General features: G+C 43.0%; 1 protein-coding gene across 2 annotated transcripts in view; it reads right to left on the bottom strand.

Moving 5' to 3' along the window:
* LOC126259470 (ATP-dependent Clp protease proteolytic subunit, mitochondrial) overlaps positions 1–8,147 on the bottom strand; it is a 48,481-nt gene extending 40,334 nt beyond the window's left edge. The window contains exons 1-2 of one of the 2 annotated variants that reach the window (XM_049956299.1): positions 8,002–8,147; positions 7,626–7,799 (exon numbers count right to left, since the gene is read on the bottom strand). In XM_049956299.1, coding sequence (XP_049812256.1) covers positions 7,626–7,799; positions 8,002–8,037 — 210 coding nt within the window. In that variant the 5' untranslated portion in view covers positions 8,038–8,147. Of the gene's footprint in view, positions 1–7,625; positions 7,800–7,966 lie in introns of both variants that reach the window. The other variant, XM_049956300.1, reaches the window with a different exon arrangement.
* Between the last annotated feature and the right edge of the window lie 7,613 nt (positions 8,148–15,760).

The following is a 15,760-nucleotide window of genomic DNA, read 5'->3' as shown; positions in this document are numbered from 1 at the left end:
ACAGTATCACGATATCATTTCAATAGCACACTGCTCGTCCACATAGCACATGTCTCTAAGAACGGTCTGTGTGATTTTGTGGTACTTCCATGGTCAGCAAGAGCGCAGGAGAATTTTCTAATACCCGAAGTTGCCCATCTGCTGAAGTGGATATTTTTGGAAAGCCTCCTCAAAAATGGACAGACTTTAGAGAACTTAGCATCTACCTGGTTATCCATATACAATTCATCAAGGTTGATTTGTCAATGCCCTAGAGAATATATGTATTTTATGTTTCTGCAGTTTTGTAGATTTTACCAATCATGTCTTTAGCTTTATTAGCTGACAGCAATGATGAGAGGGGCCAAGATCTTTTATAAATACTTTATAACTTTCCTTGCCACTACTATATCACTTGTTTTAAGACAATGCCAAATTTTATGATATTCTAGTAGCTGCATTTACCATTGTGGCCACACCAAAAGGGTTTAAAAGTTTTACTAATTTACATTAATTAACTTCTGCATATACAGGGCGACAATTATTGAACTATATGAAATAAAATCATATAACTACTGAACGGTTTGCGTTAGATCCTTCAAACAGCATGATTGGTGCAGGGCATGATGGGAATTAGTATGTGCATTATGGTTTGGTTTAGCAATGAAGCCCACTTTCATTTGAATGGGTTCACCAATAACCAAAACTGGTGCATTTGTGGGACTGAGAAACTGCATTTCGCGATCGAGAAGTCTCTTCACCCACAACTGGTGACTTTGTGGTGTGCAGTGTCCAGTCACAGATTAATCAGTGATATTCCTTGATGACACGGTGACTAACGAACAGTACGTGATGGTTCTGGACGATGATTTCATTCCCATTATCCAAAGTGACCCTGATTTCAACAAGATATGGTTCTCACAAGGCAACAAAGCAACAGTTTGTTGCTAAAGCTTGAATTTCATGTGTATGTTTGCGTTTGTTTGTGTGTCTATCGACCTGCCAGCACTTTCGTATAAAAACAAAGATGATGTGACTTACCAAACGAAAGCACTGGCAGGTCGATAGACACACAAACAAACACAAACATACACACAAAATTCAAGCTTTCGCAACAAACTGTTGCCTCATCAGGAAAGAGGGAAGGAGAGGGAAAGACGAAAGGATGTGGGTTTTAAGGGAGAGGGTAAGGAGTCATTCCAATCCTGGGAGCGGAAAGACTTACCTTAGGGGGAAAAAAGGACGGGTATACACTCGCACACACACACATATCCATCCACACATATACAGACACAAGCAGTGTCTGTGTATGTGAAGTTGGATATGGGTGTGTGTGTGAGTGTATACCTGTCCTTTTTTCCCCCTAAGGTAAGTCTTTCCGCTCCCAGGATTGGAATGACTCCTTACCCTCTCCCTTAAAACCCACATCCTTTCGTCTTTCCCTCTCCTTCCCTCTTTCCTGATGAAGCAACCGTTGGTTGCGAAAGCTAGAATTTTGTGTGTATGATTGTGTTTGTTTGTAGAGAGAGAGAGAGAGAGAGAGAGAGAGAGAGAGAGAGAGAGAGAGAGAGACTCACTGTCAACTCTGGACAGTTGCTATACCGTTCCAGATTTTTTCCATTGTTTGATTTTATAATAAGAATATTCAGAGATATCTTACATTTATTTCAGTATACAAATATGTAACCTCTTGATGATGTTTTGAATTCACTACTAGCTTGAGTTCAGTGGCATCATATGTATGTACACTCTTTGACATGGCTGGTGGCAGGTTGCCGCAGAATCTACGTTTGCGCCAATGACGACATGGGATAAATAACATGGCCATGCTGTTAATCCCCTTAAATCTGGCTATTGGCACATACTGGCAACATTGTAGGCAGTGTCAGTTTCTGAAGGAAGTCTTGTCTTCTTTTCAAGCTATTCTATGTCTATGCTCATAGTCAAGTGGTAGACCACATGTCAAGTGAAAGCAACGTCTGGCAGTCAAGATTACTTGTTGCTTGAAGTTTTTTTGAAAGTCACGATTGTAATGGTAGTGCAGCTACAATGTGTTTCAATTTCTGCACACTGGTAATAACAGTTCCATCCAATAACATTTTTCGCAACATGTCTTGGCAGACTCTCTGCCTCTGAATGTCACATGCACCACAGCTCTCCACGACCCATTTGCTGGTAGCCAGCAGCAGCTGCTGTGGTCTCTTGTCCTTTGTTGAAAGTGCCAGCTTCCACTCATTACTTCGGAGAGTATAAAATGCTTTACTGTCATTGGGTGGTGCTCCACAAAAATATCTACAATCTGCATTTCACACTTGACAGCAATATAAACAGACAATCTGTTTTAATATGATGAGTGTTGTATTACATTAAATGCAAGACATGAATACAGCTCAAAATTAACTGTATGGTTTGTGATCTAATTAAAATACCTCAGTATAATGTTTAATGTTGTCATTAATGTTTTATATCTCATTTCTTTTCCTTTTAAAGGTGATTCTTCACATTTGTTTTGGTCAGAAATTCTTATGTTTTCATTAAGCCATGGAGACCAACTGTGGTGTAATGTGTTTTACTGTTGTTGCTTGATTCCTTATGGTAAATGTGTGCAATAAACTGTATTAATATCTTGCCGCACATGCTCTATAGCAATGCAGCCATACTGCACAATTTGAGGTCCACATACAGACTCTTGGAGAACTTAATGCTGATTGAAAGAGGTAGTAAGAGTTTGAATTAGATGTAATCTGACAAAACTGCCCATATTTGAAGCTAACTTGAGTGAAAGGAACTCTGAAGGGATGCCCAATTGCTTTTACATAGAGTTTGCACAGATGAACTATATTAATCAGTTTTTCACTTCATAACTATTCCCCTGACCTACGGTTGCTATGTGATGAACAAAAACTAAAAATTTATATCATTTACAGTCAATTCAAAGAGCTTCAGCAGTTTTGTATAGTGAAGCAGCTTGTTACTCACAAAGCAGATATCTGTGACTATTAACATAGCTTACTGGGTCGAGTTTATGAGAATACTTATAGAGTAAAGGTCTCTTTTTTTCATATTTAGTTCAAGAATTTCTTCTAGCAATTTGAAGCTATCTTGAATAAAACTAAAACTATGAGTCTTTAGTGCACTGGTCAGCATAGTGACTGGATGTGAAAACACACACAACCCTTAAATCACAACAGCAGAACCCCTGAGCTAACGAGCTCTCTCATTGCAATATTGGTCGCTGAGCCTCATAACGAAATATAATAAATATAAGAACAATTGTTATGTATGTGAAGTGCATTCCTGGAGTCTTAAAACCAAATTTTCTTTCCCAGGGTCTCATCTTACATGAGAAGTATGTAGCATAATTAATCGAAGTGAAAACCATATGCCATCAGAATTTAGCAGAATAATTCAGGACCACACGAGCAAGTAAATGGACAACCACAAAGTTGCCAAATAACTGCAATGATGTTGCCAATTCTAAGTCAATGGAAGTGTCTGGTTCAACCTGTCTGCTTTGACCTGTGGCTTAATGGTGTTGCAGTGTGTGATGTCACTATGGCACAGTGTTTTTGAGTTGGTTGTGTTTGTAGATGTCATGTATTTCATGGTGCCCTCTGGTGGTGGATGTGGACATGCTGAGTTTAACATGTGGTACTGGGTCAATCTGAGTTTTGGTTGTCATCATGCTAATGTGCGTGTGCATGTGCGTGTTTGTGTGGTTGAGCTATACAGGTCAAGGGAAATGTCCGATGCCTGTGGTTTTGCTGATGTAGTGGACTGTTGTAATTTAAATTATTTTTATATTATTTGTTCTAGAATGGTGTGATCTTTTTTCTATTGTTGTACATTCAGCTTTTCCCTACTCTAAACCCCCTTTTTTTCAGTGAGACATTATTGTATCATTTTTATTTTTGTTTGTGTTTCTTGGCGTATATATGAAGTGATGCCATTGTCGCCATTATATACACCGGAACTAGCCGTTTCCGCCATACTGATGAAGTTATGGGTCAAAGCAGATAGGTGGAATCGGATGCTTCTGTAATGTCACAATTCCTAGATGTGCTAGAGGTAGCTAGAAAATGAAATGCTTATCATGCTCAACTTATACGGGCATTCAGAGGGAAGACATATGCACATTTTGTTTATATGCAGCATTATCTCTAGATACTTTTAGGCTATCTACTTTTATGGCATTGAATTAGATTTAATATAGAATTTCTCATTTTTTAAAGTTTTCCAGTGTGGTTGGGGGCTATTAATGCCAGTGTTATATAATTTCAATGTAGGAGTTCAAAGCTAGTGATATCAGTTTCCACTCTTGAAACATATGACAATGAAATACACTCCTGGAAATTGAAATAAGAACACCGTGAATTCATTGTCCCAGGAAGGGGAAACTTTATTGACACATTCCTGGGGTCAGATACATCACATGATCACACTGACAGAACCACAGGCACATAGACACAGGCAACAGAGCATGAACAATGTCGGCACTAGTACAGTGTATATCCACCTTTCGCAGCAATGCAGGCTGCTATTCTCCCATGGAGACGATCGTAGAGATGCTGGATGTAGTCCTGTGGAACGGCTTGCCATGCCATTTCCACCTGGCGCCTCAGTTGGACCAGCGTTCGTGCTGGACGTGCAGACCGCGTGAGACGACGCTTCATCCAGTCCCAAACATGCTCAATGGGGTACAGATCCAGGGATCTTGCTGGCCAGGGTAGTTGACTTACACCTTCTAGAGCACGTTGGGTGGCACGGGATACATGCGGACGTGCATTGTCCTGTTGGAACAGCAAGTTCCCTTGCCGGTCTAGGAATGGTAGAACGATGGGTTCGATGACGGTTTGGATGTACCGTGCACTATTCAGTGTCCCCTCGACGATCACCAGTGGTGTACGGCCAGTGTAGGAGATCGCTCCCCACACCATGATGCCGGGTGTTGGCCCTGTGTGCCTCGGTCGTATGCAGTCCTGATTGTGGCGCTCACCTGCACGGCGCCAAACACGCATACGACCATCATTGGCACCAAGGCAGAAGCGACTCTCATCGCTGAAGACGACACGTCTCCATTCGTCCCTCCATTCACGCCTGTCGCGACACCACTGGAGGCGGGCTGCACGATGTTGGGGCGTGAGCGGAAGACGGCCTAACGGTGTGCGGGACCGTAGCCCAGCTTCATGGAGACGGTTGCGAATGGTCCTCGCCGATACCCCAGGAGCAACAGTGTCCCTAATTTGCTGGGAAGTGGCGGTGCGGTCCCCTACGGCACTGCGTAGGATCCTACGGTCTTGGCGTGCATCCGTGCGTCACTGCGGTCCGGTCCCAGGTCGACGGGCACGTGCACCTTCCGCCGACCACTGGCGACAACATCGATGTACTGTGGAGACCTCATGCCCCACGTGTTGAGCACTACGGCGGTACGTCCACCCGGCCTCCCGCATGCCCACTATACGCCCTCGCTCAAAGTCCGTCAACTGCACATACGGTTCACGTCCACGCTGTCGCGGCATGCTACCAGTGTTAAAGACTGCGATGGAGCTCCGTATGCCACGGCAAACTGGCTGACACTGACGGTGGCGGTGCACAAATGCTGCGCAGCTAGCGCCATTCGACGGCCAACACCGCGGTTCCTGGTGTGTCCGCTGTGCCGTGCGTGTGATCATTGCTTGTACAGCCCTCTCGCAGTGTCCGGAGCAAGTATGGTGGGTCTGACACACCGGTGTCAATGTGTTCTTTTTTCCATTTCCAGGTGTGTATAATGAATACTAACGAGCCTTTCATTGTTTTCGTAAGGTTTCCCTCTTGTTTGGTCTATAAATGTTGAAACGGCTCCAAATCCCTGTTACTGATGGTTCTCTTTAATCTTTCCAGTGACTTTGTGTGCTGTTGCTTTGTGTTCATGAAGCAGGGCACTATCCCTGTTCACACAAGGTAGTGGATCAAGGTTGCCACAAAGTTTACAAACTGTATTTGACATCGAATGTCACAAGTGGAACACACCCGTAACTATCCAGAATTTCCATACGAGTGTAAATAAAAGCTAGATGAAACCCTAATTTATCCACTGGGATAAGTCATTTGAACAGGAGTTGAGCAAAGCCATCAAACATAGCTTTCCATTTGCAATTGTAACTCTATAATCAACATCATAGGTAATGGTATACTACTGTCACAGTCACAAATTTGTATCTATCTGTATCTGTGGCAAAGTCCACACTACACATTCTTCTCACTGTCATCTGATTAGAATTTTCTTATTGCCCTGAACACAAAACACAGAGGTAAATGTGTGTATTCTCCATGGCAAAACATCCAACATTGCATTCTCACAGGTTCACTGGTTAAGTGCATCAGTACCAAACAGAGATAGGAAAGCTCTCACCAACGAATAAATAAAAATAATAATAATAATGGCAAAAATAAACTAATAATGAATAAAGTTTACTGCCTTACAGAAGAGCCTTGATGATTAATAATAAAAATAAGCTGATTGTTCAATGCAAAGGTTTTCTTAGCATCTTGTTACCGAATTCAATTCTGGTTATTTGCAGAGAAATCAGAAAAACTGAAGCAATACACACTGGTCGTCAAACAAGATGTGCACCAGCAGGTAACCTTGCCTTAGATCTCCAGATGAGCATGCACCACAGACCTAAGTTGACATTGCTCTGGTGGTAATTAATGCAGATAGTTTACAACATGAAATACAAAACCAGTTGAAATTTAAGTGTGGACTGAGCTTTCTGGGTCACAAACATCATATTAAATGCATTTCTATGAAATGTTGTGATCATTCCTGTTTCTGTCAAAATAATTTCAGAAACCATCCAAACCACATATGTACGTTATGGCCTACTGCCAAGGAAATATCTTTAACTTGGCTCACAATAATCTCTTGTTCTAAATTGCCGTACCATACCTACCAACGTACTGTAATACTGTACCTATTGCCACCAAACACTATGATGCCGATAGCAGCCACGAAACACAAAGGGCAACCACATTCAACTGATTTGTGTGTATAGCTAATGTTTGGCTCTGCAGACTGAGTAACAAATGTTAGCCACTGAGAAATATCAATATTTGCTTCACATCTTGTGTAATGGAGTGTTTGGTACCATGATTTCTGTAACTTAGTGTTTGTGAGGCTATTAAGATAGTGTAGGCTGCTTTCAGTCTTGATAATCTTAGATGAAGATTTGAACAAACAAATTTCCTGTGTACCAATGCTTGTCCTTAAATACACTGCAAAACTAAAAGAATTTTACAGCTGATGAACTTGTTGCACAAGGTTGAAGTTTCTTAGATGTCTGCAGGTGCAGCGTATTGTACAGCTGATACCACATTTAAGAAAAATCAGTACAACGTTCAGTGGGGGCATTGACAGCGAAGCTTTAATTTCCAAATAACTTGTTTTGCAAGCAACTCGCATTTAATAAAAACAAAAGTAGTGGTAAATGTAAATGAATCATGCTTTATGTATACATAAACCAAATATAATATTTTATAGGACAATCACAAGTCATGATTGATTGTGAGTTGACACCTCATGAAAATCGTGTACAAAGAAGGCAATTTTGTGTGCTACATAGTGGCAATTATAGTTGACATATTACGCAAAGCAACGCTTTACTTACTGGCCCCATCACACAAATTATTCTTTCCTTCAAGAGTCTTGAGTATATATCGTACGCTCTTTCTCCTCGGCCAGTTTGTTCGATTACTATAGGAACCATCGGCAATGCTTGTTTAAGACTGGTGTGAAGCTTGTGGTCAAGTAGCAAAGTCCTCCAAAGTGGCTGCCTAGGAACCTGGAAAATGTTAATATCATCTGATGCAAAGAGCACGTTATGAACACCCTGGCAGCGTCACATTTATATTTTAACCACTATAACAGAAGCAAGTTACCAAGTATACTACTGACAAATCAGTACGACATGTGAAGACTATTGTGTATGAATGACTAAAAAAACTCAACTGTGACTCGAAACGTTCGTTATGGCTTTTAATTACCAGAATTCGAGCAAGACATTTCCCGGCTGTCAGCATTGTTTACAACCACATAAATCGGCATGAAGACACATTGAAGCAAAGATGTTCGGCTTCTCGAAAGAAGCAGTGATCCAGAGATTACGAAACGCATTCTTTGTTTACAATAAATATTCTTCTGCATCAGTTGCCCATCCGTTTGGTTCGTACGCCATTACAATGTTGATACGTTATACAAGCATATTTTTCGATTTACATTATCATTTCCAAATACTTACTGCCGATATTTATGGATTTATTTGCTCTACATACGAAACGTTTTATCGTTGCTTGTACTGCGAAAACGCAGTGATCTCAATCAATGCTTTATTCCACCAGACGAGATTTCTCTACAAAGCATAAATTATAGCTATGATTAGAACAACATGCCTACGTTTTTACTGAGAATCACACGAATCTAGAAAAATAGCTCCGAAAAGAAACCGTCCGTTGCCACATGATTTCAAAATAAATTCACCTGCATTGCAAATTTACTGATTAACTCGATCATCAAACTAGATGTTTAATGTGCATTTTGTCTTCTATACACACACCGAATTTGGTCTGTGTACCTTGTATTGACTGCAGACAAAACCAAATGGGTTGTAGACAAAAATTATTAAACAGAATACTGTCGGTTTAACTACGCACCTCCCCAGGTTCCTTTTCCCTCCCGCTCTTATGTAGACCCTGGTTGCATCCTGCCATTATTTTTAATGGTTTTTTATTTGTGCTACCAATCACTGGTTGCATCCTGCCAGTATTTTTAATGGCTTTTTACTTGTGCTACCAACGTTCAAAGGTTAAATGAAGAACTACTACTGGTGCTCTCCTTGGTTAAGCGCAAAGGCGGTAGGCATACTTCTTCTTCTTGCGTTACGGCCTCTGTAGGACCACAGGTAGCCTCTTCGTGGACTGCATTTTCCTCTTCTTCTCCCAAAACTTCTTCATTATTTCTCTTCTTCTCTCCTGCTCTTCTTCCAAGATCTTCAATGACCTTTTCTTATGTCGGCTCCCGGGTGGCACTCTAACCTTTTCCTGTATTCTTCTCTGTCGTTGATCTCCGGCATATTGGTCGTTGGATATTTGTTCCTTCAATTTTCCTTTACTTCGACCTTGAACCCCAATTCTAAACAGTCCTTCCGAAGTTCAACAACCCACTTGGATCATGTCTTTCCCCTTGTCCTCCCTGTTGTTTCCCACACTCTTTTTGTCATTCTGTCCATACTCATCCTAATTACATGTCGAGAAAACCGTGCCCTTTTGAGTCTGATTTCCCCAGATATTGTTCTCATGTTCTGGTAGAGTTCTTCACTAGGTCTTCGCATCCATCTCTCTCCACCTCTTTTGGGGCCTAGTATTTTTCTCTCTTCTTTCTCTAGTTGTTCTGCCCCATTTCTTCTTAGTGTCATCGTCTCAGCAGCATATAATAATGCATTCCTCACCGTTGCCTTTTAATGGCTTCGGTTCTAGGCACTACAAGCTGGAACCGAGCGGCCGCTACGGTCGCAGGTTCGAATCCTGCCTCGGGCATGGATGTGTGTGATGTCGTTAGGTTAGTTAGGTTTAATTAGTTCTAAGTTCTAGGCGACTGATGACCTCAGAAGTTAAGTCGCATAGTGCTCAGAGCCATTTTGTAATGGCTTATCTTTGCCTTTGTGGATATGTTCTTTTTATTGTATCTCTCACTCGCCATACAGAAGGCTGACCTCATCTTCCTTATCCTTTCTGTTATGCCTTCCTTGCTCCTGTTCCTTCCTGTTATAAATTCTCCCAGGTATTTAAATTTGGATCGCGCGGTGCAGCCGCTTGGTCTAGGGCGTCTTGTCAGGTCCGCGCGCCTCCCCCGTCGGAGGTTCGAGTCCTTCCTCGATCATGGGTGTGTGTGTTGTCCTTAGCGTAAGGTAGTTTAAGTTAGATTAAGTAGTGCGTAAGCCTAGGGACCGATAACCTCAGCAGTTTGGTCCCATAAGACTTGACCACAAATTTCCAAATTTAAATTTGTCCACCATTTGCACAGTGCCTTCCAGTGTTTCCCACTCTGCAGTGGTATTTAATGTCTTTGTCTTGTTATAGGCGATCCTCAGTCCCACCTTTGTGGCTACCTTACTTAAGTTGTCGACTTGTGTCTTTGCGTCTTCTTCCGACTCACTTACTATTGCTATGTCATCTGCAAAGGCTAGGCAGTCCACTTGAGCCATGTTGCCCTTTTCGTCCCCCACATGGGTCTCTGGCATTCCCATTTCCTCGTTTATTGCTCCCCACTGCTTGATCACTTCGTCCAGTGCTAAACTGAACAACAATGGTCACAATCCATCTCCCTGTTTAACACCAGTCTTGATCTGAAATTCTTCTGGCAGTGCTCCTCTGAATCTCACCCTTGCTTTTGTGTCTGTCAGAATTTCTTTTATGAGTTCTTGAGTAGTTCCATCTAGTCCTAACAAGAGTCTGCCTGTCAGTGGAGTCATATGCATTTGTGAAGTCTACGAAGTTTATTATTGTCTTTTTGCTTTTTAAGGCCCTATGTTCTATCAGTTGCTTCAGGATAAGTATCTGTTCTATACATCCTCTTCCCGAATCTCGCTTGGTAATCGCCAACTGTACTTTCTACCTGTTCTTCTACTCTCTTGAGCAAGCGTTTTGACAGCACCTTGTATCCGACCTCTAGTAGCGATATTCCTCTGTAGGCATACCCAAATACATATTGAAGTTCCGTTCTTCACCACGAGATGTTCCCTATTCTGCAAAGTGTTGCTCATTTTTGGAAAAGCTTCCAGTGTCAAATGCACATAGTCGTAAGTCGAATAAAACCAGTCAAACTGATCCTGACCTGCACATCAACTCCATGGTATTTCACTGTCGTCACAACAGACGCAAGTACTGCACACTATGTTTTATCCTCCTGGTCCACATACGATCATCTGAGTGCCACGTTACTCTACCTCATCAAAAGTATCCGGACACCTATAAGCGGACATTTATATAGGGTGCGTTCACCCTTCCCCTTTATGGGCCGATAAGTTTGAACTCTGTTGAGGACACTTTCAATGAGATATCTGAATGTCTGTGAAGGAACAGCAGCCTGTTCTTCCTTCAGAGTCGAAACCAGGGAAGGGACTGATTTTGGATGCTGGTCCTGGAGCGAAATCGACATTCTAACTCATCCCAAAGGTGTTTCATCGAGTTAGAGCCTGTACTCTGGATATGCTAGTTCGTTTCAGGATTGTTGTTGCCCGCAGACCATTGCCTTATAGATGCTGCTTTGCGACAGAGTGCATTGTCATGCTAATACAGTCATCGTCTCCCAACTCTTCTTCAACTGCACGCAGCAGACAATGCTGTAAAATGTGTTGATAACCTTCCGTATTTAGCGTTTTATAAGCGCAATAAGGGGACCTAACCATAAGCACCAATACCAGCCCTGTACCATAACTCCACCTCCCCCGTACTTCACTGCTGGCATTACACATGGTGGGAGTTAAAGTTCTCCGGGCATTCGCCGAATTTAAACCCTAACATACAGGGTGGCGCACAAAATGTGTTACCATTTTGTTTTTGAATATAAACTTTATTGTCAATACACTCTGAATGGAACATATACTACAATGAAGAGCCGTCCATGGAGATTTGTTCTAACTCAGCACATGCTCAATATGTCCACCATTTCGTTTCCTAACTTCCTTCAAGCGAACACTGAAGTTAGTGAGTACCTTACAGCACATGTCTTCTGTAATTTCACTGCAGGCTTGAAGAATAATCTTCTGAGCTACATTAAAACACGTGGACGTTTCGGGAAAATTTTTTCCTTTAGGTACTCCCAAAGAAAAAAGTCACGTGGATTGTGGTCTGAACTATTGGGGGGCCAATTTTGTCCGTCATTGAAGGGACCTGGAAACCTGAGTGAAATGATCCGCATGTCAGAATGCTCATGTAAAATCTCCAACACAGTGTTTGCAGTATATTACCTTGCTCCATCTTGCATGAACCACTGCTTGTTGAAGGGCAAGGCAGTGGCAAGAAGCTATGGAATGAAGCTATTGCGAAGCATGCTTAAATAACGCTCGCTGTTCACAGTTTCTTCAAAGAAAAAGGGTCCAATAAGTCCGTGACTGGAAACTGCTGCCCATGCTGTAATCCTCGGAGCATAATGTTGTCCTTCATGAAGCACTTGTGGGTTTTCAGTGGCCCAAAAGCGTACATTGTGTTTGTTAACCACACCGTCTAAATGAAAATGCGCCTCGTCTGGAAACCAAACGTTGTTGAGAGTTTCTTCCCTATCCTCCACCCACTGAGCAAACAGTAGTCTCTGCTGCTTGTGTTCTTCAGTGAGCTTTTGTGCACAGATCATCTTGTATGGGTACATATGGAGGTCACTTTTAAGAATGCGTTGAACGGAGCGTCTGGATATTCCCAGTTGCACTGCTGCCTTTCTACACGATTTCCCAGGACTTCTATGTACAGCAACTCGTACCGCTTCAGTATTCTCCGGCGAACGAACAGGCTTAGGCCTAGGTCGCTTCGCTTCCAATACTGTTCCTTCCTGTACAAATTTATCGTACAACCTGTGGATGGTGTTCTTGCAAGGGACCCATCGTGTGTTAAACTGTTGTCGAAAGCGCCTCTGAGTCACAACAAGGCTTTTCGTTTCATGAAAAAGTAACACAATTGCCGATCGTTGCTGTGTCATCCGTCTTCCATTGTCAGCCATTGCTGCTTACTAGTCTCCTAGCGGCAGTATCGTGAATTACACGTCATTTCGTAACTCACTTGTTTTTCCAAGCTCTGCTGGTAGTGCTGTAGAGTTCCCAGCGGGATATCTGACGTGCGTCTTAAATTGTGAAAGAAACAATTGGTGACACATTTCGTGCGCCACCCTGTATGATTGCCACATGGTGCTACGTAATTCATCACTCCAGATCTGTCGTTTGCAGTCATCGACTGTCCAGTGGCATCGCCCTTTGCACCACTTCAAGTGTCGCTTAGCACTGAGTACAGAAATGTGTGGTTTTTGAGGAGCTTCTCCACCATTATACTCAACTTGTTTTAACAACAGTCATTGTGTTAGCTGGACTGCTCGTAGCACTTTGGAACCCATGAGAGGTTCCTTCCACTGATTTCATGCGACGTAGCCAACGACGCTACGCGAAACTCGACAGTCCCTTACCATCAGTAGAGTCATGAGGTCTGCCTGGTCTTGGTTCAGTTGTCGTTGCTCCTCTGCGTTTCCACTTCATAATCGTATCACCAACAGTCGACCTGGACAGCTTTAGAAATGTTGAAATGTACCTGATCGATTTGTTACTCATGTGACTACATAGTTCACATTCGAAGTCACTGAGCTCTCTTCACTACCCAGTCTACAGTTACTGCTTCACTACTTACATCACAATGCTTCCCACCTCCTTTTACAACACGATATTGCAGTGCCTGTGTTATTCCGAAGCGCGATGCAAAGTTCCTTGGGCGCGTGCGTGTCCAAAGGAACTCTTTTTGCTTCGTATTCAAAATAACACAGGCACCGCAATATCTTATTTATCTGCCGACATCGGGTAAGCAACTTTTCAAGTAAAAAGTCTCTCCTGTACGGGAATATGCATAATGGATGTACGAGTGCAGATTGTAGACACATGGTTGACGACATATGAAAGTTTGGGTGTGGCCGTGAGTCGTTCTCGGATAGCCAAATGTAACTGGTTATGGTATTAGACTGTTTCATGGGGGGTCGTGAGTTCAAAAACTCACCTGAACTGTAAAATTTTTGAAGAGAGCAGGAATAAGTGACCACCGTCTTAGACATCTAGACCTCCTGCAACGGACGCGATATGCTAACGTCTATTTGGCGTCACGCTTCCCCAATTTTGCACAGATACTTCCGATACCACCTACTCTGGCTCACCGCATGTTGGCGGTTTTGAGATCCTTTGTTAGTACGGGCATGTTATTTAAGATTCGTTGCGAGTCCCTAACCCTCCTGAGGAGCAGAGGTGGTTTAGGCCTCTGTTATGTTCCGAAAAGAGCGAAGGCCCTGTTCGTCAAATGGTTCAAATGGCTCTGAGCACTATGGGACTCAACTTCTGAGGTCATCAGTCCCCTAGAACTTAGAACTACTTAAACCTAACTAACCTAAGGACATCACACACATCCATGCCCGAGGCAGGATTCGAAGCTGCGACCGTAGCGGTATGGCGGTTCCAGACTGTAGCGCCTAGAACCGCACGGCCACTACGGCCGGCCCTGTTCGTCTGCTGTCACCTGCAACTGTGGCGACGAAGCCTGGCGTGCCTCACAAGTCTATTACTGGAGGCCTTACGACCAACCTCACTCGCACCCCCGGTGATGATATCGGACATCCCAGCACCTTTCTTCTACATTAGCCAATTCTTCCTTGAATTAAGCTACAGCCACTCCGCACTACTACCCACAAGCTTGATGATGACGAGGGCGATATATACTGCCATGTAACTGAACAGGACGCCGAATATGATTAAAAGCAAACACCCCACTACAAGTTGGCGTGCTGTGTGGCAGGCAGTGAATGCCACCACCCTTGATACTGACGTGCAATCTGCATGGTACGTAACTGTTAATGGGAAACAGTTGTGCCAGTCCCGCCTACATCACATCCACCTCGCCGACTCACCCTTGTGTGCCACATGCCTAGTGATTGACACGGATGAACATCGTTTCGAATGCGGGTCGGTAAAGGACGTTTGGTATTTGGTGCGTCAGATATTGGCTTTCCGCACATGCAAGACTCCCAACAGCATAACTAACCGATCACTTCTTTTCCCCGATGAGATGTATTTCCCATGAGCAAAAACGAACTCTGTGACGTGGATTAGCGGCCATGCTGTTCACTACCTCTTCGGTAATGGCGAAAAGACAGCACCCGATTTTTGGTATTACCTCAACGAACGACACTGTGCGATCGTCAAGAACCCTAAATACAGGCAATATTTTTCTAATTTTCTTTGGAGCGCATCCCATAATCCGCCTCGCAGAGAATGACATGAAAAGATAACCATCGCAGCTCTTTCCAGTTTATTTTTTTATGAGATTGAACAAACAACGGAGACAACACAGCAACGAGACGACAGTCATCGAAAAATTCGCAGCGGGCTATAGTATGGAGCATCCTTACGTCGTAACGGGACGACTTTTTATTATTCTGGTTATGTAGCCGACGAGAAACGGCTTTCCTTTATCCATTAGTATCCAAAAAAAATAAAAATTAAAAAAAATAGTAAAGCCGACCGCTCCCGATAAGCGGGAAATCCGGGTTCGAGTCCCGGCCTGGCACAAATTTTCATTGTAGTCGTTCCATAATACAGCTGATTTTTGTTCATATCGGCAACTACGAATATGTCTGCCTTCGTGGCATCCAGTGGTCAATTAAGCATGACATAGGGGCGTCCGGATTCTTTGATCAGATAGTGGATGTGCTATAACTGATCACTCCATATATGAAATTCTTCTTTCGACGCTTCACAGGCTAATTATGGAGTTGTTTGCATCACTGCGACGCCGCGAATTGCTGGTGTTTGACACCTTCATCAGTCCACTGCAAACCACTGTGAAGTACATGACAGAGGGTACTTCTCATTGTCTCAGTCTTCAGAGCTTTATCCGTTCCATTCACTTATGGAACTTGGGAAGAATGACTAGTAATTAATCTAATATTGTCCTCGCGATCCACACGGGAGCGATATGTTGAAGGTTGTAGGATATTCCTAGATTCACCATA

Source organism: Schistocerca nitens, chromosome 5 (assembly GCF_023898315.1).
Source record: "Schistocerca nitens isolate TAMUIC-IGC-003100 chromosome 5, iqSchNite1.1, whole genome shotgun sequence".
Classification (NCBI taxonomy): Eukaryota; Metazoa; Arthropoda; class Insecta; order Orthoptera; family Acrididae; genus Schistocerca; species Schistocerca nitens.
This window is presented reverse-complemented; position numbering and strand designations above follow the sequence as displayed.